This window comes from Lampetra planeri, chromosome 1, assembly GCF_965212315.1.
Source record: "Lampetra planeri chromosome 1, kcLamPlan1.2.h2, whole genome shotgun sequence".
Taxonomy (NCBI): domain Eukaryota; kingdom Metazoa; phylum Chordata; class Hyperoartia; order Petromyzontiformes; family Petromyzontidae; genus Lampetra; species Lampetra planeri.
In genome coordinates this window covers 39,398,711-39,420,624 of record NC_136107.1, presented here as the reverse complement: position 1 = coordinate 39,420,624, position 21,914 = coordinate 39,398,711, and the positions used below count along the sequence as shown (strand labels likewise).

Below are 21,914 nucleotides of genomic sequence, written 5' to 3'. Positions count from 1 at the left end.
TGACTTTTCGTGCAACATTGCTCAACTCCGTGATTTGCACAGGCAACCGAATACGTTTGCTAGCTCGCTGGAACGCTGCTGCTGCTGTTGTTGTTACAGTGATGAACGGAACTGCGGAGATGATGGTCAGGGTTGGGAGTGTCACCAGCGAAGTAGCTCGCTCACGCCGCTGCATTTAGAAAAGTGCCTCGGCTCGAGGGAGCTCAATAAGGGAGCGCTTCTACAGAGTCACTTTGTCTACTTTCCTACGCTGGCCACACTTTACCCCACCACGAACGTATTTCTTGTACCCTTTCATGCCGTTGGCCGGGTTGACAGGGGGTTCGGGTGGTTGGGAATTTTAAAAAAACGTGTCGATTTGTTTCAACTGCCGTTCGCGGCATTCGAACTTGGACCAAAGTAAACAAACCCTCATTGTAATGACCTGGAATTTGGCACAACCAGAAGATATTTAGCAAGAACATTTGCCAAGAACGCAAAACATGAAGGTGTTATACGTGTGCATATATAAATATGCAATCACTTTAAAAAGTAGTGAACAAACTACATACACAACTGATTTCTAAAATTTTAATTTTTTAAACTGCACCATCATAACTGGTTTCCCACGTCTCCCTTCTAAACGAGATGAGCCGTCTACTACAATTATTCCGTGGTTAATACGCGTGGCTGATGACACATGCTCAGCACCTTATCCTCGACATGGTTTAATTTCCTCTCATATGCAATACGTCCGTGGAACACGCACGTGTCTATTAATTTACAATCCTTCATCCAGTCACCGCTGGATAAAGGCCTCCCGGCAGCAGTGGTTAGGGCACTTGTGCTTGTGAGCCCAATATCATGAGCTTGGATCCCAGCCGGGGGTACCATTGAAGGTGAGTGCCCTTCCACACCGACCACCATGGTGAATTCAGCTGGAATGAAAAAATTAACCCGTAAAAACAAAGTTTTTCACTATAAATCCTTTATATGCGTGGCATCGGTTTTATTTTATTATTCATTTCTGTTTTTTCTTGAGTAAGAGTTTCATTTTTATCACAATGGTATTTTAAAATAAATGTGAAAAAAACAATTTCCTAAAAAGTGGAAAATTTTGGAAAAAAATTTTCACGAACATTAATTGTCACGCACAACGAGTCTGTGTGGAAAATGTCAGCTCGATTAGATCACGGGAAGTGGGTTAAAAAACGACCGAAAGATTTGCACGGTCCTAAGCAAGCAAGCGAACCACCTGATGACGGAGACTTGTGTTGCCTCCGAAACGTCGTGAATTTTATTTTGTTTTGTTTTATTTTACTTTCATTAATTTTAATGTTTTTACCTACGTGACTTTACCGAAAAAAACCTGAGAATATTAATATAAAGGATTAAAAAAAAAAACCTTGGCAGACCGGGTGTGGGGAGGCCTTCATCCAGCAGTGGATTGACAGGGAGCTTACTATTATTATGTTTTAACTCCCACATTTCATCTGGAAAAGCCGTGGAGGTGAAACCTGTTTGCAAGTGCCCAAGGTCAGTTGACACATACATAGCAAACACGCAATGACACGTGTACACATTTGAAATCTGCACCGGAGTGCAAGTTTTCGAACCATGAGCAGCTACGTTTAAGGAATGATTTTGAATCCGGTTATTCAGGTTTAATCCGACAAAAGACATAAAAAAATGCTTTTCCAAATGCAACTTTACCAGCCCTGCAGATATTCCCCTTTAGATATTCCTTTTTTAATAATTTTTTTGCAGTGTTAAGGTTCCGCGGCGTTCAAGTATGGAATGTAGCTGAACGGTATTTTTAGAATTAAAGCCCTTAATGGCTGCACTTTAATGAAGTTATATGAACGTTAGGGAGAGCTGAAATAAACCATCTGCCAGCGCATTGTAGCAGAGCTTTTAAATAAGAAAGGTTACTGCTGGGCAAAAACTTGAACAGCTTTAAACAAACCAGAGGGCTTGTGCGGATGTGCTGGTGCGATGTTATAACGTAATCTCTATGAAAAAAGACATTTGTGTACATCGGTATTCATCAGCATCATTAGTCATGATCTCTCCACAACTGGATGAAGACCTCCCCATGCCCTCGTCGCTTCTCGTTGTCCTGTGATGCTTCGGTTCCATCTCACTCAGCCCAGGTATCCCTTGTGGTTATTCACAACCATGGTTAGGAATCAAACTCGGGTGACTGAGTACATAGTGCGGTGAGCTCACCACTGTGCCACTCCTCCGCTCCTTGTGTGTGTAGTGGTGGTGCGGACGCGCGCCCGCAGTGAGAGATCACGGGGCGGCGCGGGGTGCGTGGTTGGGCACGCGATGTAGGCGTGGTGTTGACGCGCGCGCCGGGAGTGAGAGATTACGGGGCGGCGCGGGGTGCGTGGTTGTGCGCGCTGACACAAGGTGGGAAAGAGGATCGTGGGCAGCGCGCAGTGATTGGTCAACTGGGGTGGGTGCTCTCAGCGACGTCCGCATGAAGGACTATAAAGGGGGACGCGTGGGAGCACTCGGGAAGTTGTTTACCAGTCGAAGACCGAAGACTAAGTTCAGAGGTAGGCCCTGAGACCCCTAGTCCCGCTGTCCTTGTGAGGGCCGGGGCCCTGTGTGGCTCGGAGGCGAGACTGTGGGACCCGTGGTCTGACGTCCCTGTGGACCGAGACTGTGGGACCCAGAGTCGAGACGGACACCCCGGCTGGGTGTGTTCCGAGAGGCTACGGGGCGTAAGAGCCCGTGTGGGTGTAGCCGGGGGAACCCCGTGGGTTAAGGCTGGAGTTAGCCACCCGTGTAATATACGTTGGTGTTAATAAAAGAGTGTGCTTCCCGTAAGGTCGTCTCCCGCCAAGTTCCTACATTACATGTGCATATCTCGGCTAGCGTATCATTTAATGTGATAAAGAATATTGGTATATTAGGAACAACATAACTTAATAAGGAATAATGAAACAGTTTTAATTAAATTTTCGCATATAGAAAGTTAGGAGACTCTAAGGAAACATTATCAGAGTACTTTTGCATGATTAATTTAGTTTAATCACACTAACCCATCTTTACTGAGTGTATCAGGTATATTACATAAACCACGTGTGCAAAATATAACATTTTACATCAGGAACCACAATGTGCTCAACATGTATGTGCTGCCTTGTAGACTATATGGCAGAGTGGTGGCGCAGCGATTAGCTCACTGTGCTATGAGCCCGGCCTAATGAGCTCGATTCCCGACCACGACTTCACATCAGTGGTGAGTGATACCCGACCCCGCACTGAGCAGCGTGGTGGAGTGTGGACAAATACAAACTATAAAATATGTATTTTTTCATTTTACTAGGTAAGGCCCACTAAGCTATGTAGCTCTTTTTCAGAAGTGACCTGACTATCACAAATGAGGGCTCAACGAGGTGGCTTATCGCGTGTACATTCATAGCAATCAAATGACTCTAAGTAGATGTTTATGAATGTGGACCGGAAAACCCGGGGACCCGTAAGAAAAATCCACGCGGCCACAGGGAGAGAGAAACATGCACACTCCAAATATACAGCAGGCGTCAGGGTCTGGATCAAACCCACGACCTCCTGTATACCAGGCGAGATGGGTGGGCATGGCGAGGCCTTCATCCAGCAGTGGATTGGAAACGGGCTGCATATTTTTGTTGTGTAATAATATGACACTGTATGTTGTGTCGACCTGCATGCATGTCACTGCACCGTGTCTATATATACAGCTATATTTATAACTTTAATAAATAATTGTCATATCTTTATAGGGACATTGCATGAGTCACTGTAGCGCGTGGCGCTGGGAGATTGGTAGACAATGGAATTAGGGGTGTCAGCCCGCTCTACCAGTTGGACCCGTGGGCCAAGACGGACCCTTCTGGCTCTGCCCTTGGCCACGCTGGGGAGAATAAAAGGTGAGCTCCGACTTCCATTCGGGGCCTGATGCCATCGGTAATGTAACTCGTAACGGTGCTGTCGTCGTGGTGCTCACCTCTTCAAGCTGTTTGTCTGGAAGCATGTTGGCTGTCCCGACCCGGTATGGAGTTATCACCTATGGCTGTGAGAACCGGAAAAAAGAATAGGGATAACGCCTCCTACTAGTGTCTCTGAATTAGTACACTACATTTGGTGTCAGAAGTGTTAACGAATTTCTTTTTATTATTGTAGGGTTGTTAGGAATTTTTTTTTCCCTTTCCTTCGAAGCCCGTTGGGGGGAGATAGGCTATGTCGACAACCGCGAGGAGGTTTGCTCTCATTGGCACGTCCTTGAGCGAAGAGGGCGATGGCGAGGAGGGTTCCCGGACAGCCGGGACCCCAGAGGGGGTCCCGGAAAGGCGGTCCGGGATCGCCACGTACCCTGAAAAGACTGTGTGCATGCATGAGTGGCCGACCCCCACGTTGGTGGATGAGGTCTGCAGTTTTTGTGGGGTTCGTGTTGTATTACCGCTGCTTCGTGCCCGAGTTTGCAACGATTGCAAAGCCGCTCCACGCTCTCACAACAAAAGGCCAGAGGTTTCGGTGAGGGAAGGAGGAGGAGGCCACATCTGTTACGCTGCACGATGGCCTCGTGAACGCACCCCCCTCCGGTCCCCTGATTTCACCTTGCCGTTTGTGTTGGATACGGACGCCAGCGATACCGGGATCGGCGCCGTATTGTCGCAGGTGGAGAACGGGGTGGAGAGCATGGTCGCTTACGGTAGCCGAGTGCTGGCCCCCACAGAGCAGCGTTATTGTGTGTATGCGCTACGCGTTGCCCAGCCATCCGCGCAACTCTCGCGGTGGTTGGAAATTTTGCAAGATTATTAATTCAAAGTCACCTTATAGGAAAGGGTTGCACCACTGCAATGCGGACGCTCTGTCACCGTTATCACCGAAGAGCCAGTGTGCGTAATTTTATGGGCGCCTGCCGTTGTAAACAGGTGGAGGCGGAGGAGCCGGGCACCGTTGTAGCATCGTTGGATGCTCCGCCGCCCGTAGCGGAGGTGGTACGCGATAACACCATTGGTCTTGTACACGAAGAATGGAGGTGCCTCCAGGCGGAGGACGCCTCCTTACTGAAAATATGGCGCCGCGTTGGACCGCCAAGCAATAGGAAGGGTCCAGGGGGTATGTGCCCATGGTGCTCCGAGATGGGCTACTAATGCGCTGGGATACAGAGGTACAGCGGTACTGTATCGTTGTGCCAACTGCTCTGTGGGGTAGGGTAATGAGAGCTGCCCATGTGCGGCTGATGCATCTAGGGGTACAGAAAACATTATCGACGTTGAAGCGTGACTTCTTTTGGCCCGGGATGTCGAAAGACGTCCCGTGTAATGAGCTCGTTGCCCTCGACATCCGCGGGCCATTTCCCACCACTGCGAGGGGAAATAAATTCTTGCTGCTAGAGGTCGAGTACCTGTCACGATGGCCGGTGGTATGGCCCCTACCAGATCAGTCGGAGGCGTCCATTACGGACGCGTTCCTGCATAGTCATGTATTGGATAAAGGGGCCCCAGAATGTCTCCTTACGGACCAAGGTCGAATTTTTTCTTTGAAATTGTTGCAAGAGGTTTGTGATTTGTTGGGTACAAAGAAAATTCGAACTTCACCCTACCATCCCCAGACTGACGGAATGGTAGAGCATTTACACAGAACTCTTACGTCCATGTTGTGCCAACAAGTCAATGAGGCACAGTCCAATTGAGACCTACACGTTCCGGGGTTTCTTGCAGCCTATAGAATGGCCCCTCATGCCTCTACCGGGTTCTCCCCGGTTTTTTAATGTACAGGAGAGAATGTGACCCCCCCCCCCCCCCATGGAAGCCCAGTTAAATATTGAGCCGATCAAGAAGAGAGCCACTGTGCCAGGACATATGAGCCTCACCCTTAAGCGGTTAACGGAAGCATGGGTGGCATCCTGTGGCAATTCGGCCAAGCGGCAGGCTGCAAATTAAAAACTCGCTGGGCTTAAGAAGTCCGGAAACCCGTGGAAGCCTGGGGAGAGGGCATGGCTGCATTGCCCTCAGGTGCCTCTAGGCACGTCTCCTAAATCACATAGGCCATGGCAGGGCCCGGTGGAGGTAACTGAGGTGAGGAAGCCGCAATGTGTGCGCGGATTCAGGTTGGTCGCAGGCGTTGGTATGTGCACCCGTCACGACTGAAGCCTTATTTTCCACCTTATGAGGGCTTGTCATCTCCACCATCTGATGTTTGATGTGTCTGACGGAGCCGGACGTATGGTTACGGATGATGTCCCTCATCGAGGCTCTGTTCCTCCATCTGCAGGATCCCAGGGCCTGACGCTCGTGGAACCACCGGCGGTGCCACCCGCAGGCGGATCGGGGTGGACGGGACGACCGCCACCCGCTTCTTCTCTTCATCCATTTTCGTCCCAGGAGGGACTGCGCCCATTGGGCCATCATCTCCAGTGACGAACTGCCTCACACGGGCACACAAGCTGCATTCTTCGACTCCATCTCCTTCTGTGAGGACCCTCTTAGAAGCGTTCCATCCCCTTGGCTGCCACTCTGTTGTTAGTCTTTGATTATCAGCCACCTGCCCTCATAGCCACGTGTCCTGCCCGAGTCCACTTAGGTTTCATAACAGTTTGAGTGATGTATTTAATCCGATTATGTTTTCTAATCCCATGCGTTATTCCAAGCGTGCATCTCTCTATGCTTCTTTGCGCACTTTTTTTTTGTTAAAGGATGTGTTTCTGAACCGATATGTCGGAGCTGGTAGTAGGCACTGAATACATCTTCGTTTTTCAGGCATACTGGCATGCCATAGCGGAGATTTTGTTTGGAGTTACGCAACAGGAAAATTGTATAATATATGTATACCTGCGACAGCTGTTAAAGGTGGACTGGAATATAAATTATAAAGTAGAGGCAGATTCGAGATTGGAGTGCTTTTGGAAAACTGAATTTGATCATGAAAAGCAACGTACTACATTTGGTATATAAACATGTCAACTCTTATCCCTTACAACTTTGACAGTGCTGTTTGCTACTAACCACTTTGCATTTTGGGCCTTTGGGTCTGTGTCCAATAGCTGTGTAAAATAAAAAAAATATATATATGTATATGAGAAACACGTGTTAGCTTCAGTGTGTTTCTCGGTTGTCCCAGCAGCTGTGTGTAGGCTTCTTTATTTAAAGTCGTCGTTCCCACGCATTCTGTTTACAATGCCATTAACCACGTACACGAGGGAGCGCCGTGCTTTGCAATTATCGGAACGTGGCATGTTCAATTACCACAATTGAAAACAATTACGTTCAATATCGTTATCGCTCGGAGAACATTGCGGCCACGTTGGTGAGGGGGGAGCGCGGACAGGAGCACAGTGGCATGCGCAACCTCCTGTGTTTTAATTCCATATTCCGAGAGTTACGTACAATTTTCCAATGTTATTACTCCCAGACCTATTCCGTGCGCATCCAAGTCTCCTTCAATGCTAGCAGATTACGATTTCCTCTATTTAATCCAGGTTAATGTTTAGCCCCAGTATAATTCCGTACGACCACTTTAAAAAAAAATCGTTTGTCCCTTGGTACCCACACCCCACTCCACCGCCGACTGGCTCAGCACCACAACCACCACCACCCACAACCACCCACCACCAACCACCACCACCACCCACCACCACCCACCACTACCACCCACCACCACCCACCACCACCCACCACCACCACCACCGACAACCACCCACTACCACCCACCACCACCACTACCACCCACCACCACCACTACCACCACCACCCACAACCACAACTACCCACCACCCACCACCACTACCCACCACCAACCACCACCACCACCAACCAAGTAGCGCGATCAACTCGCGCCCGTGAACCTGGCCGTGCGTCACTGGATCCCAGGCAAAACTAAAATGTTCTTGCAGATTTTCCTAACACGCACGCACCCTTTTAATTAGATTCTCGCCGCCGTTCGAAAGCCCGTCTCCATTCGTCTGCGACCCGACAAGCTTCGGTGCCAGAGTTTCCACTGCTGCTGCTGTTGTTGTTGTTGTTGTCCTCTATCCCGTGCCATTCTCACAATGGAAGGTTGATTTTGATCCTTGTTCAATGAGTGGCGATGCGTTCACGGGCGAAATGCAATTGTTGAGGTGTGCTAGCCGAGAGAGGGCTTGAGAAATGAGAGAGAGTTCTGGTAGCTTTGCTATTCCACCTCTGTTATATATATATGGTCAATGTCCATGACATGTGTTTTTTAATCTTTCACTATCTTCGCCGTCTCTCGTGGAGTGTCCCATCCAGCTGCTCACAAACTGTCGCACCGAACTGCTCCGTTTATTTGTTTTCCAATTCCATTTTCCCTTGCGGAAGCGCCTTCGTCACATCTCCACTGTGACCCCCCCCGCCCCGCCCCGCGCCCCCTTCGGATATGATCCATTATCCCACGCACGCCACCCTCTTCTCATCAGGCCATTGCCCTGATCGGGTCGCATTTGGTAGAGACGCACGGAGCGGTGGTGAACCGACAAGGTTCACGTGGCCACCGCTGGAGCCATTTGCCGTGCGTGTCCCACGGAAGGGCGCTGCTATGCGGAGTCCTCAATCTCGTTAATCGGTAGATCAGTTCGTGGATTTGTCTTAATTTATTAGGTTTTTTTACGGTTACTGTTTTACGACGCGATTTTTTTAAATCTAGATGCGGATTTCTCCACCGCGTGCGTAAATGCATGCCCCTGCACGCCGCTGTGTGGGTGGGTGGGTGGGATGGGTGAGTGAGGTCGTGTGTGTTTGTGTGTGTGTGTGTTGGGATGGATGGTTGGGTGGTGATGGTGGCTGGTGAATTGAAACGCTGGCTACCCTTATAGCCGTATCACGACTCAGCCAGCACTTTACACGAGGAGTCGAGAGGAGTGAACAAACATTCCATCCTTCCAACCATCACCACCACCACCACCATCATCGTCGCCGGCTGCTGCACTCGTGCTGATAAGTACCTCCGATTATAATTTGCGCAAAGGCACCGCAGGAAGAGGGCGATTTGAGAGTGCAGAGTGGTGCAGAGTTGAGAGTGCAGAGTGGTGCAGAGTTGAGAGTGCAGAGTGGTGCAGAGTTGAGAGTGCAAAGTGGTGCAGAGTTGAGAGTGCAGAGTGGTGCAGAGTTGAGAGTGCAGAGTGGTGCAGAGTCGAGAGTGCAGAGTGGTGCAGAGTTGAGAGTGCAGAGTGGTGCAGAGTCGAGAGTGCAGAGTGGTGCAGAGTTGAGAGTGCAGAGTGGTGCAGAGTCGAGAGTGCAGAGTGGTGCAGAGTTGAGAGTGAAGAGTGGTGCAGAGTTGAGAGTGCACAGTGGTGCAGAGTTGAGAGTGCAGAGTGGTGCAGAGTTGAGAGTGCAGAGTGGTGCAGAGTCGAGAGTGCAGAGTGGTGCAGAGTTGAGAGTGCAGAGTGGTGCAGAGTTGAGAGTGCAGAGTGGTGCAGAGTCGAGAGTGCAGAGTGGTGCAGAGTTGAGAGTGCAGAGTGGCGCAGAGTCGAGAGTGCAGAGTGGTGCAGAGTTGAGAGTGAAGAGTGGTGCAGAGTTGAGAGTGCAGAGTGGTGCAGAGTTGAGAGTGAAGAGTGGTGCAGAGTTGAGAGTGCAGAGTGGTGCAGAGTTGAGAGTGCAGAGTGGTGCAGAGTTGAGAGTGCAGAGTGGTGCAGAGTTGAGAGTGCAGAGTGGTGCAGAGTTGAGAGTGCAGAGTGGTGCAGAGTTGAGAGTGCAGAGTGGTGCAGAGTTGAGAGTGCAGAGTGGTGCAGAGTTGAGAGTGCAGAGTGGTGCAGAGTTGAGAGTGCAGAGTGGTGCAGAGTTGAGAGTGCAGAGTGGTGCAGAGTTGAGAGTGCAGAGTGGTGCAGAGTTGAGAGTGCAGAGTGGTGCAGAGTTGAGAGTGCAGAGTGGTGCAGAGTTGAGAGTGCAGAGTGGTGCAGAGTTGAGAGTGCAGAGTGGTGCAGAGTTGAGAGTGCAGAGTGGTGCAGAGTTGAGAGTGCAGGGTGGTGCAGTGCAGGAAGCTGCTGCTGCTGCTGCTGCCACAACACGCGCACAAGAGCGCAGAATGTCACGAGGGAGTGAGGAGCGGGGGAGCAGTTAAGTCGTGCAATTTGTATTTATTTGAAGACGTCAACGTTTCAACGTTGTCTAACGAGTTTCGGACGCTGTTTATTTCGTCTACATCGCAAGACACCGGGTAAGGACATTTGTAACTCCACGCTGTCACCACTTGGGGATTTTTTTGTTGTCGCTGCTGCTGCTGCTTCGTTCGCCGGTCGTGCGAGGGCGTTGGGTGTCCAGGAGCTACCGTAGTGAACCACCACCACCCCCCCACCACCACCACCACCCCCCCACCACCACCACCACCCCCCCCCACTACCACCACCCACCCGTGGTGAAGTATGGTCGAGCGAACCATCGATCGATAAGGGGTGGGCCCTCGTCCAGCAGTGGACTGACACAAAAAAAGGTTCTAAATTGCGATTCAATTACGTCATGTGACGTCCAATTATTTACGCTAAGCATTGTATGTATTTTGAACTTGTTTCGCATCGTACGTAGCCATCCGTGCTAATTCATATTGAGTATGAAGATGCCTCCATCGGGGTGAAGGTTACCAAAAGGGTGCCCGTAATCCAGGTTCGCAAGCCTCCACGTGTCGGTCGGGTGGGTACCGTTTGAGTTGAAGACACGCGGTGTCGCAATAGCGGTGACATTGCAATAGGGGAACCCGTCACCGAACCGAATTCACATTCACGTTGTCCCGCGAATCACCTGTCTCTCACATCTGTCCACTCGCATCCGTCCGGTCGTAAAACCTTCCACACGAACCCCTCTCGCTGCCGCAAGTCTCCACCAGCCCCTCTCGCCCCCCTCGTGCACTTCTCGTCTCCTCCAAACAAACAAACAAAAACCCGCGGTCACCTTCGCTCGCAAGCGCTCAGTCGGTCGTCAAGCTCCTCGCCAGAGGAGCTGCTGCTGCTGGTGCTGCTGGTGCTGGTAAACGGAGCGGCGACACCTGGCGTCTGCCTCCCTGTCCGTCTGTCTCTCTGTCCGTCTGTCTACCTGTCCGTCTGTCTCCCTCTCCGCCTGTCTCCCTGTCCGTCTGCCCGTCTGCCTCTCTGCCCGTCTGCCTCTCTGTCCGTCTGTCTCTCTGTCCGTCTGCCTCCCTGTCCGTCTGTCTCTCTGTCCGTCTGTCTCCCTGTCCGTCTGTCTCCCTCTCCGCCTGTCTCCCTGTCCGTCTGCCCGTCTGCCTCTCTGCCCGTCTGCCTCTCTGTCCGTCTGTCTCTCTGTCCGTCTGTCTCCCTGTCCGTCTGCCTCTCTGCCCGTCTGCCTCTCTGTCCGTCTGTCTCTCTGTCCGTCTGCCTCCCTGTCCGTCTGTCTCTCTGTCCGTCTGTCTCCCTGTCCGTCTGTCTCCCTCTCCGCCTGTCTCCCTGTCCGTCTGCCCGTCTGCCTCTCTGCCCGTCTGCCTCTCTGTCCGTCTGTCTCTCTGTCCGTCTGTCTCCCTGTCCGTCTGTCTCTCTGTCCGTCTGTCTCTCTGTCCGTCTGTCTCCCTCTCCGTCTGCCTCTCTGTCCGTCTGTCTCTCTGTCCGTCTGTCTCTCTGTCCGTCTGCCTCTCTGTCCGTCTGCCTCTCTGTCCGTCTGTCTCTCTGTCCGTCTGCCTCTCTGTCCGTTTGCCTCTCTGTCCTTCTGCCTCTCTGTCCGTCTGTCTCTCTGTCCGTCTGCCTCTCTGTCCGTCTGTCTCTCTGTCCGTCTGTCTCTCTGTCTGTCTGTTTCTCTGTCCGTCTGCCTCCCTGTCCGGCTGTCTCTCTGTCCGTCTGCCTCTCTGTCCGTCTGTCTCTCTGTCCGTCTGCCTCTCTGTCCGTCTGTCTCTCTTTCCGTCTGTCTCTCTGTCCGTCTGCCTCTCTGTCCGTCTGTCTCTCTGTCCGTCTGTCTCTCTGTCCGTCTGCCTCCCTGTCCGTCTGTCTCTCTGTCCGTCTGCCTCTCTGTCCGTCTGTTTCTCTGTCCGTCTGCCTCTCTGTCCGTCTGTCTCTCTGTCCGTCTGCCTCTCTGTCCGTCTGTTTCTCTGTCCGTCTGCCTCTCTGTCCGTCTGTCTCTCTGTCCGTCTGCCTCTCTGTCTGTCTGTCTCTCTGTCCGTCTGCCTCTCTGTCCGTCTGCCTCTCTGTCCGTCTGTCTCTCTGTCCGTCTGCCTCTCTGTCTGTCTGTTTCTCTGTCCGTCTGCCTCCCTGTCCGGCTGTCTCTCTGTCCGTCTGCCTCTCTGTCCGTCTGTCTCTCTGTCCGTCTGCCTCTCTGTCCGTCTGTCTCTCTGTCCGTCTGTCTCTCTGTCCGTCTGCCTCCCTGTCCGTCTGTCTCTCTGTCCGTCTGCCTCTCTGTCCGTCTGTCTCTCTGTCCGTCTGCCTCTCTGTCCATCTGTCTCTCTGTCCGTCTGCCTCTCTGTCCGTCTGTCTCTCTGTCCGTCTGCCTCTCTGTCCGTCTGTCTCTCTGTCCGTCTGTCTCTCTGTTTGTCTGTTTCTCTGTCCGTCTGCCTCCCTGTCCGGCTGTCTCTCTGTCCGCCTGTCTCTCTGTCCGTCTGTCTCTCTGTCTCTCTCTCCGTCTGTCTCCCTCTCCGTCTGTCTCTCTGTCTCTCTCTCCGTCTGTCTCTCTGTCCATCTGTCTCTCTCGGTGTGTGTCCGAGTCGTCGCGTGCTTTCAGGCGGCGCCCCGAATGCGGCAGCCGTCTGGAACGCTCTTCCTTCTGATATTATGTGAACCGCTGGGAGCTAATGACTTTTAAATCTCGACTGAAAACTCGTTTCTTTAGAACTGGTTTTTTTGTTATCCTTCCCCCGCACCTCCGATTTAGCACTGTTGGCTACATACGGTGCGAAAGAATTCAACATGCATCCAACATGCATACATTGTCGCTGTATTATCAGTCAGGGATAGAGAGGGAACGTCAATGGCTGGTGAACTACTGTAGAGCGATCACACTTTCTGTTTGGACTTCCAAGTTCACCCACTCGACTTGTCCCAACGTTACATACTCCAGATTGTGTTGACACATTCCTCAATAACACTGCCCTGGGAGGAGGGAATATCCAATATGCAACGTTTCTTTACAATGAAGAAGGTGTAATTGCTCAAAACGTCACTTATTTTGTATTGCTTACATGTTATTAATATAACATATACAACTACGTTTTTATTGCTCTGCTAGGGATTGTTCATCGATTGTTATTTATGCACCACTACACGAAGACGTTTTCCCGCACCTTTCTTTGTGCTTTGGTTCAACAAACTGCTGCTTCTTTACTTGCCCATTGAGAAAATACATTCACGTTTGCAATTCGTGTTCACAGGAAGATAATGGTCGTGGCCGCGTTGGTGACCGTCGCTTGCGTGATTTGCTGCTATTCCTTGAAGGTGAGAGGCTGTGCTTCCGTCACGGTGCGCTGCTGTGCGTCACGATGGGTCCAGGAGCTCAATGGAAATGCCGAGGTCTGCAAGCCACGACGATTGGGCTTCATGAGAGCGAGAATAAATGAGATCGAAAGTCGGAGGAGTACTCCACAACCCTGGCTGTCGCATGATGTGGCTAGTTGCAATTGCCCGTGAAACGGGTTTACTCTCCAACACATCGGTGTGCTGTACTTGTAGCGAATTGGCACGTTTCGTTTACGTGGCGAACCTTACTGATTTGGCTGTGGTCGGGTGGTGGCGGGTTTAACGACACATTTATATATGTATACGCGATCTAACCCAAAAAAAACCCTCCATTATGTAGAGTTCGTGCAGTGTTTGCTATTCCTCTTCTGTTGAAGGAGCTCAAACCGCAGTTGCACACCACGTGGAATCCTGTACGTTTTGCATTTTAATTGCAAATAACATCTGATAGGGATGTAATGGAGAAAAATGACCATTATTACGGCGGCGTGGATGCTCGCACATTTTTGCGAGGACACGTTTTATTTAACCTGCGTTCCGTGCCAATTTTCTTGAAGCAGAACACACGCTGGTATTTGGAGAAATAACATCGGGGCTGTTTAACCCGGGTGTTGTTTTCACTGATGCTGTGTTGTACGGCTGCCCAAAGCGCCAATGGGCGAGGACTTTTTCTTCGTCCTCTTTGTACGCCCCAAAGTGTAGTCCACCGCTTGTTGCTTGTTGCGGAGGCGCGCGGCTCAAGGCGGGTGGCCGCTCCGGTTTAATACTGCGAGCGTGTTGAACAACAGAGTCGTGGTGAACCCTCCAATCCCGTGGCATTAATCGAAAGCGAGTAAGCCGTGTGTTCCAGCACCACCGTCCACATTTGCCTCTCGTATTACCTAATTGGATTCAAGTCATTGTGGCAACGCAGCCCTCCTACCACGACACTCTGCACACTATAGCGCCTTTCAGCATGTGAAGGGTGCAAATACCAAATATGCCAATGGTGTGATTTGACGAAAGAACGGGATGTGTAGATGAATCCATCAAAGTTCGGCATTAGTCACGCACACTCCCTCCTAACTGGAAACACATTGATTTTCAACACTGTACTTTATTCCAAAATACAAGTGCAATGCATCTTTAAGTTGAATTTATCTACTGTGTAAAATGTATTAATATACCCTCTACTAATACAAAAAATGTACATCATTCCTACTGAACATATATTCAAACAATAAACATATACAATGGTTGCAAAGAGTTGGTTAAAGCTCTTTCCAAAATGAGACATTAAATAAACCTATTGGCTCATACCTCTGTGGTGTTCTTCCAAGACAGCCCTTAACATTTGGTGCAGATGTTGCATAGCAAGGAGATTCAATCGTTGGATTCTCGATAATAATCATAGAGTATCAGGTGTGGGAAAACGCGCTCTCATTTTACAGGATGTGTTTAATCCACCAGTGGCGACACCACTGCGCAGGTTCTCGTGGCTGTGATCAGTGTGTTTGCCCGGCACGCTGTCCAATGAATGAATCTGTTCTTCAGCGGATGACTTCATTAAATTCTTCATTTGCTGAACAAAGATCCCAGCACATCGTGCCTAACAGCAACGGCAAACAACAACACGCGGCACACGCCGAAATCGCATCATCGGGGAGCTCAATCGGCGGTGGGTTTATGGCAAGAGTTGAATTAACTCCGAGTGTTTCCTATTGGCAGGCGTCTGCCTCTCTGCTGCAAGACACCTTGCAAAGATGGTCAAGCTATGCCAAGGAATGTCAGCAGTCGCATGACAGCGAACCGTTCCTCTCAGGTGAGTGAGTAAACGACATCCACATGCAACGATCCCTCAAAAGTAATGAGAAGTTGGCTGTAATATGCGTGACATTAGCACGGTTGGTTACGTACGGTGCGAAAGAAATTCAATATATATACAAAACATGTGTGGCGTTGCAATTATAAATATATAATAGGCAACGTTTCGGGCAAACTTTTGTCCATTCCCAGAAAACTTGGCTGTTTGCGTATTTTTCCTATTTATAGGCCACAGTGCTTTTGACAAAAGTGTTGAGTTGTTGTTGCTATTTGTGCACCATTGCCAACACAGCAGCAGCAGCACTGCCAAATTATTTGTTAAAGCCAGACACAGATGCTTGGCGCCATTGCACCAACTGCCACAGCAGTGATGTGGAAGTTGAAGAGAGATAAACACTCATCAAATCTTCATATAGCTGAGTGTGTGTTTGCGTAGTTTTATCTACCAAGCTCAAAGTACTGTTTCGTTCGAAATTATTGAACAAGATGATACCTTCACGGGCAACTTCTCGGTTGAGGATTTAAAGAGGATCGGGAGAAACCTAATGACGAGCACAACCACCGCATACGCATCGATGTCAGTTAATGAATAATTTGAAATTCAATGATTATTGCTTGAGCACGTTTCTTACGATAACTGTGATTCATATTTTCCAGGCGTTTATTGCAACAGGACATTTGACCATTATGCTTGCTGGCCAGACAGCTTGCCAGATACAAAAGTGGCGATACCGTGCCCATCCTACCTGCCTTGGATAGACAAAGGTGAACGCATGGCGCCGTGTGGGTATTCGCGCCGCGCAGTGTAGCTCTCCGCTGTGTTGTCGGCTTGTACCACGTGTTGTTCGGCTTGGTGTCCGACGTTTCGCTCCGTGTGCCGGGTTCCTGAAGAATTGTCCATCACTTGTAGCAAAAATCGCGCATCCTGCCGAACAACGCACACAGTACAACCAAAAATTGGCATCGGTGGGCTGCAGAGGTAAATGCGCTTAATCTTAAAAATAAATATGTCCTTGAGCTACAGTGCGTGTTTTTAATTTGTTTGTATGGTTTTAAAATAAATATAACATACGTTTCGCATTCACCAGAAACACATGTCTCACCCAAAACGAAGTTTTATAATTGCCAACGTATTTGGGCAATAGGCTGCATAAATGTTCACTCGTTAAACATTAGATGTCTGTGCTTTTTCATTAATGAAATAGAGAAACGTTCTCGCCTGTACATAATAATGCAATGTTTTTGTTTGTCCCATTGGGCTACAAACTTTCCAAACAAATTTTATCGCGCAAAATATGTTTCACAACAATGCATACCATACGAGTAATGCATCAATATTGCTTTTTTTCGTTGAGTCGGCCCCGTCTCGTGAACAGTGCTCTTGCAAGTAGCATCTGGCAGCTCAGCAGAATTTGTCCTAAGAAGCCCGAATGCTGAAGAGACCCCACTGAAGGTCAAAACTGATCCACAGTTTAGTTTGCATGTTTAAAAAAAAATGCCGCAAATAAGATTGTTCTAGAAAGCCAATAAGCTAATGAACATTAATAAATATTTCATGTTTGTGTGGAGAGGCGAAATAAGGTCTATTTTACGAAAAACATAGGTTTCAACAACCATTATTGTGATTCATAATAAATATTTGGGTTATGCCACGTAACTATTTGCCTGTACAAACAAAAGCGTAGGTTGGGTGGTGGAGGGTCTCAGGACAGAAATTTGGCCAGATCATTACATGGCCTAACTGACGATCAATCATGAAGCCAGGTATATTTAATGAATACATAACCCATACTTCCCCATCAAAACAAATAATTAGTTTGTTTTTGTGAAATGCTACTGTTAGTTTTGTATGTTAGTCCCCCCTCTGTTCTAACGTGGGGTTCCTCCGGATTCTCTGGAGTCCTGCCACAAAAAACTTGGCAGGACCCTTCTGTAACAAATTCTTTAAGACTCAATGAGAACGTACTAATCGTATGAAAAAAAGAATTGTAATTGTGTTCTGTTTTAGTGGAAGGAGGATACGTTTACAGATATTGCACTCGTGATGGCACCTGGTTAACTCAAGACAACGTTACCGCGGCATGGAGAGACCACAGCGAATGTTTGGATGATGAGAACAATATCTCCACTGAGGTCATGCATACACACATGTACAGAATTGGATTTCCTTCACAATACCCTCCGTTGCGTCTCAAAGGCATTGCCTATTTGAAATGTCAATGATTCACGCCTGCTGTTTCCTTCTAGGGAAAGGAGACGTATCTTCTCCATAGCTTACGTCTGGTTTATACCACCGGATACTCGGTCTCCCTCGCCTCCCTCGTGGTGGCTATGGGAATTTTGATCATGTTCAGGTAATAATAATAATAACAACAACAACATATATGTGTACGTATGAATGTGTGTGCCCTGCTATGACACTACATTTCCCAAGAAAAACGCTTTCCAGCAATAGGGGAAACAAATACATTGTTACGTTACATACCCCGTGTTGAATAACCTGCAGCTCTGACCCGTTAAATTACCGTGTTATGTTAAGTAAATAAGTAAGTAAAGTTACACACATGCATGCAGTTGTAATGCCAACGCGGTACTGAAGTACTGAGTATCGGGATGCTGCCGTCTTACACCACAGCTGCAATCTGGATGTCGCCAGGCTCAATTCCATCTACGTACGGTGCGAAAGAAGTTCAACATACACACGTACACCTTGATACTCTGCAGCAAGAGTCTGAAACCCCCCCGTCCCCGCCTCTGTCCACCCAGCAATTTCCCATTGGCTTATTGGACGTATGCGGTAATCAACAATGTTCAGGATTAAACACGCAATTGTGCATTCACGCTCGTGGCAAGTGCAATACTGTTTGTCCCAGATGATTCACCTGTTTTCAAACGCTGTTTTCCAGGCGGCTACACTGCACAAGAAACTACATCCACATGAACTTGTTCGCTTCATTCATCCTCAGAGCCATTTCCGTTCTGCTCAAGGACGCTGCTCTTACACACAATTACACCAAACGACCCCAGAACGCCTCCGATTGGCTGGGCTATTTTGGATATGAAGTGAGTGGTGCCGGACACAAAGTAGATACACGTGTTCATGACGTACACGATAAGGCTTTCTTTTTTTTGTGTGTGTGGAGGGGCACATTTATCGTGTGGGGTGTTTGTGTCTCGCGTGACATTTGCACAGCTGGTAAAAAAAAACATTAAAGTAGGGGTAAATGTCAACAAATGCTGATGTTAATTCATAGCTAAATGGGGAGTATGAATTCTGGATTTGATCCACAAATACCACTTATATTTCGACACACAATCATTGGTGGATTACTAACAAAGAATTGCTATGCCTATTGAGAAGAAACCCATGAATGTGGAGCACATGTCCATGACTAGTGAGCCGTGCCTTGTTTTCACTTGTAACTTTTCACTGGCAATTGATAGCATGCGTGTGAGCAAAGTCTTCTGTCGCCAATGGTTTGTTGCATGTTTGATGGGTTTTTTTTTGCCACAGGGGTACACAGGATGCAGAGCTACTCACGTTTTCATGCAATATTGCATTGCCGCCAACTACTTTTGGCTTTTGGTTGAAGGCAGCTACTTACACACCCTGCTCACCATGTGTGTGCTCACCGAAAAGAAACTGATTGCATTTTACGTTCTGCTGGGATGGGGTGAGTGAATGCCTATAACAGAGGTAAACAATAATCGCACTGGTGCCAAGCCGACTTCGACGGTTTTAAAATGCGTCCGCACACACACATCGGTCCATTTGTAAATTCCACGAGCTGGATCAGGGCCTCCCCGCGCGAAGGGCTCACGGGGGGAGTCATCTGACAACACCGCAGGTTTGATGAAGCTGGGGAACACAGACATGGTAGCTTGTTGCTGGGCCCACCACGTGACCCACCAGCCTGAGCCAAGGTGGTTGCCCTTTCAAGTTCTATTCAGGCTCGATCCTGCTCAGCTGTTTTTAAAATCTGGCACTTGCTGTAGGAATTACATCTGAGACTAGTTCCCGTTACACTGCACTTTTTTGTATACATGCACTGATCGACGGTTGAACGTCGTTTTATTTTCATTTGCAGGTACACCGATTATGTTCATCATACCTTGGATGGTTTCAAAATTGATTTATGAAAACCAAGGGTAAGATTTGTGCATGCTGTCTTTTTATACACGAACACAAACCTTTTCAAACGTCTCTCGGTGCGAGCATGCACATAACTACGGAAGGTACGATTCAGCATTGATGTAAGTGGCAGAATGTTGAAAAGCAAACAAGAGAATACATTATCTGAAACTACAAAAGGCAATTTTGAGGTAGTGGAGAGTATAAAGGAGACCGAGATGATGAACATAATTTTGCATATATGGATCTCTGTAAAACGAATAGAGCGAAAAATGGTAAGCGAATAATACAAAGATGTTTCAAGATGACAGAGAGCAATAAAAGCTGTAAAACTAATGTTGATGATTGGCCATTCACAAATGGTCGCCCTTAGGGAGAATGAATGCACCGTCACACATTATAGAGAATGAGAATATTAGAATTAGTGGAAGAATGTTCTGCAGATCTCTGTAGATGAATATTAAAACATTCATCGCAGTGATACGTCCACTCCTCAGATGAAGTGGAAGCTCCAAATGTCACACGTGAAACAAGGGAAAACTCCTGAACCAGATGGTGGAGGTGTAATGTAGTAACTCAGCGGGAGACGACTTCACGGGTAACACACTCTTTATTTTATCAAACTCGTTTACAGGTGACTAACACCTACTTTGTATCTCGGGTGACAAACACCCACTTAGTATCTCGGGTGACAAACACCCACTTAGTATCTCGGGTGACAAACACCCACTTAGCTACTTGGCGACTAACGCCCACTGAGCTACTCGGATGACCAACATCCACTTAGTATCTCGGGTGACAAACACCCACTTAGCTACTCGGCGACTAACGCCCACTGAGCTACTCGGATGACCAACATCCACTTAGCTACTCGGCGACTAACGCCACTGAGCTACTCGGGACACTCCCTGCCCGGGGTATCCGTCTCGACTGTGGGTCCCCAGCCCGACCCACGGGGGCGTCGGACCCCGGGTCCCACAGCCTCGCCTCCGAGCCACACAGGGCCCCGGTCCCCACAAGGACGGCGGGACTAGGGGTCTCGGGGCACTAGGTCTTCAGCTCCGTCTTCGGGTCTTCAACTGGGTAACTCTCCCCGAGTGCTCTCGCGCGTCCCCCTTTATACCCCACCTGCGGACGTCGCTGCGAGCACCCACTTATTCGACCAATCGCCGGGCGCTGGCTACGATCCTCTTTTCCCACATCTCATCGTGCCTCACCACCCACGCCGCGCCGCCCCGTCATCTGTCACTCCCGGCGCGCGCGTCCACACCACGCCCACAACGCGTGCCCAACCCCGCACCCCGCGCCGCCCCGTGATCCATCACTGTCACAGTCGGCGCACGTCAATACCACCACTACATCACCCCCTACCACATAGCTCGCAGCCGACCCGGCTGCTATAAAAATATACAAACCGCCCTGTGTGCCCCGTAACACAACACAACAACAAGAACAACAACTAACTTAACAACACAACACGACGCGAACACTACCATCCGCAACCCTCAACCAATGCCACCGCGACAATAGAACAATATATACAAACCGGCGAGTGACAATAGCAATGTGTATGCAAAAAGGAAAATAAATGGAAATTTTTTTTTTTTTTTTTCTTTCGACTCGTGCAGTGTCCCCTTCTTCTTCCGAGCGTCCCTACAACGGGACATTACCCCGGCAGAGGGGAACACCGGGCGAGCTCGGTGTAGAGAAAAAAACGTCTTCATGAAAATTGTTGAGACCTAGCCCGAGTCCGCCTTGCCGGTCCGTCGTACGGCACCAGACGCGGTTGAACGTCCGGTGGTGCCGGCGGTTCAGGAAGACATCGGCCAGGCATCGAGGACCCGTGCGTGCCCCGGGGTTCAGGCTCTCGACGGTCAGCAGCCGTCAAGCCCGAGGCACCTGGGGGTGGGTCAGGTGGAGACACGTGAGGATCAGCCTGCGACACCTCCCTCCCCGAGTCGACGGTCACATCACACGCCCGGTCGTCACGGCACAGAACGGGGTCACACGGTGCCGCATAGGGCTTCAGTCGGGAGGGGTGCACGTACCAACGGCGTTTCCCCCATTTAATCTGTATACTCTGGGGTCGTGCAACCCGCACAATTTCCACCGGTCCCCTCCAAGGTCTCAACAACTTGGGGGACGTAGCCAACGGTGCATGTGGACAATGCAGCCAGGCCTTATCGCCTGGTTTCCAATCATGCGTATGCACCCTCCGCTCATGCAATTTCTCGTTCGCAATTTGCCGCGACCGCGAATTCAACCTTGCCGCCTCCCGCGCTTCAGTCAATTTGGCGATATTAAATTTGATGTGGTCTGCCAATTTAGATTTTGCACGTGGCTGGGAAATCCCCAGTTGGACGTCCATGGCCGGATCGGCCTCCCACCCATACATAAGAAAAAATGGGGAAAACCCCGTCGCCGCATGAGGGGCCATTCGATAGGCCGCGAGTACCCCCGGCACCTGTAAGTCCCAATCAACCTGATCATCGCAGACCTGTTGGCACAACATAGACGTAATCGTCCTGTTCAGACGCTCAACCATCCCGTCAGTCTGCGGGTGGTAGGGGGAAGTACGCACTTTCTTTGTACCCAACAGGTCGC

At 49.5% G+C, this 21,914-nt stretch overlaps 1 protein-coding gene and 1 long non-coding RNA gene across 3 annotated transcripts in view; both read left to right on the top strand.

Annotated features, from left to right (window-relative positions):
* The first annotated feature begins 3,137 nt into the window (after positions 1 to 3,137).
* On the top strand, positions 3,138 to 7,020 carry LOC144719132 (uncharacterized). Its single transcript, XR_013585537.1, has 3 exons — positions 3,138 to 3,232; positions 3,756 to 3,902; positions 6,253 to 7,020. It is a non-coding gene; the product is annotated as an uncharacterized LOC144719132 (long non-coding RNA).
* Positions 7,021 to 9,892: 2,872 nt separating this feature from the next.
* Positions 9,893 to 21,914, top strand: part of LOC144722449 (glucagon-like peptide 1 receptor) — a 26,660-nt gene continuing 14,638 nt past the window's right edge. For both annotated transcript variants that reach the window (XM_078600719.1, XM_078600723.1), the window contains exons 1-9: positions 9,893 to 10,149; positions 13,291 to 13,354; positions 15,083 to 15,176; positions 15,836 to 15,943; positions 17,187 to 17,311; positions 17,426 to 17,532; positions 18,085 to 18,241; positions 18,693 to 18,852; positions 19,267 to 19,327. In XM_078600719.1, coding sequence (XP_078456845.1) covers positions 13,298 to 13,354; positions 15,083 to 15,176; positions 15,836 to 15,943; positions 17,187 to 17,311; positions 17,426 to 17,532; positions 18,085 to 18,241; positions 18,693 to 18,852; positions 19,267 to 19,327 — 869 coding nt within the window. In that variant the 5' untranslated portion in view covers positions 9,893 to 10,149; positions 13,291 to 13,297. The remainder of the gene's footprint in view (positions 10,150 to 13,290; positions 13,355 to 15,082; positions 15,177 to 15,835; positions 15,944 to 17,186; positions 17,312 to 17,425; positions 17,533 to 18,084; positions 18,242 to 18,692; positions 18,853 to 19,266; positions 19,328 to 21,914) is intronic.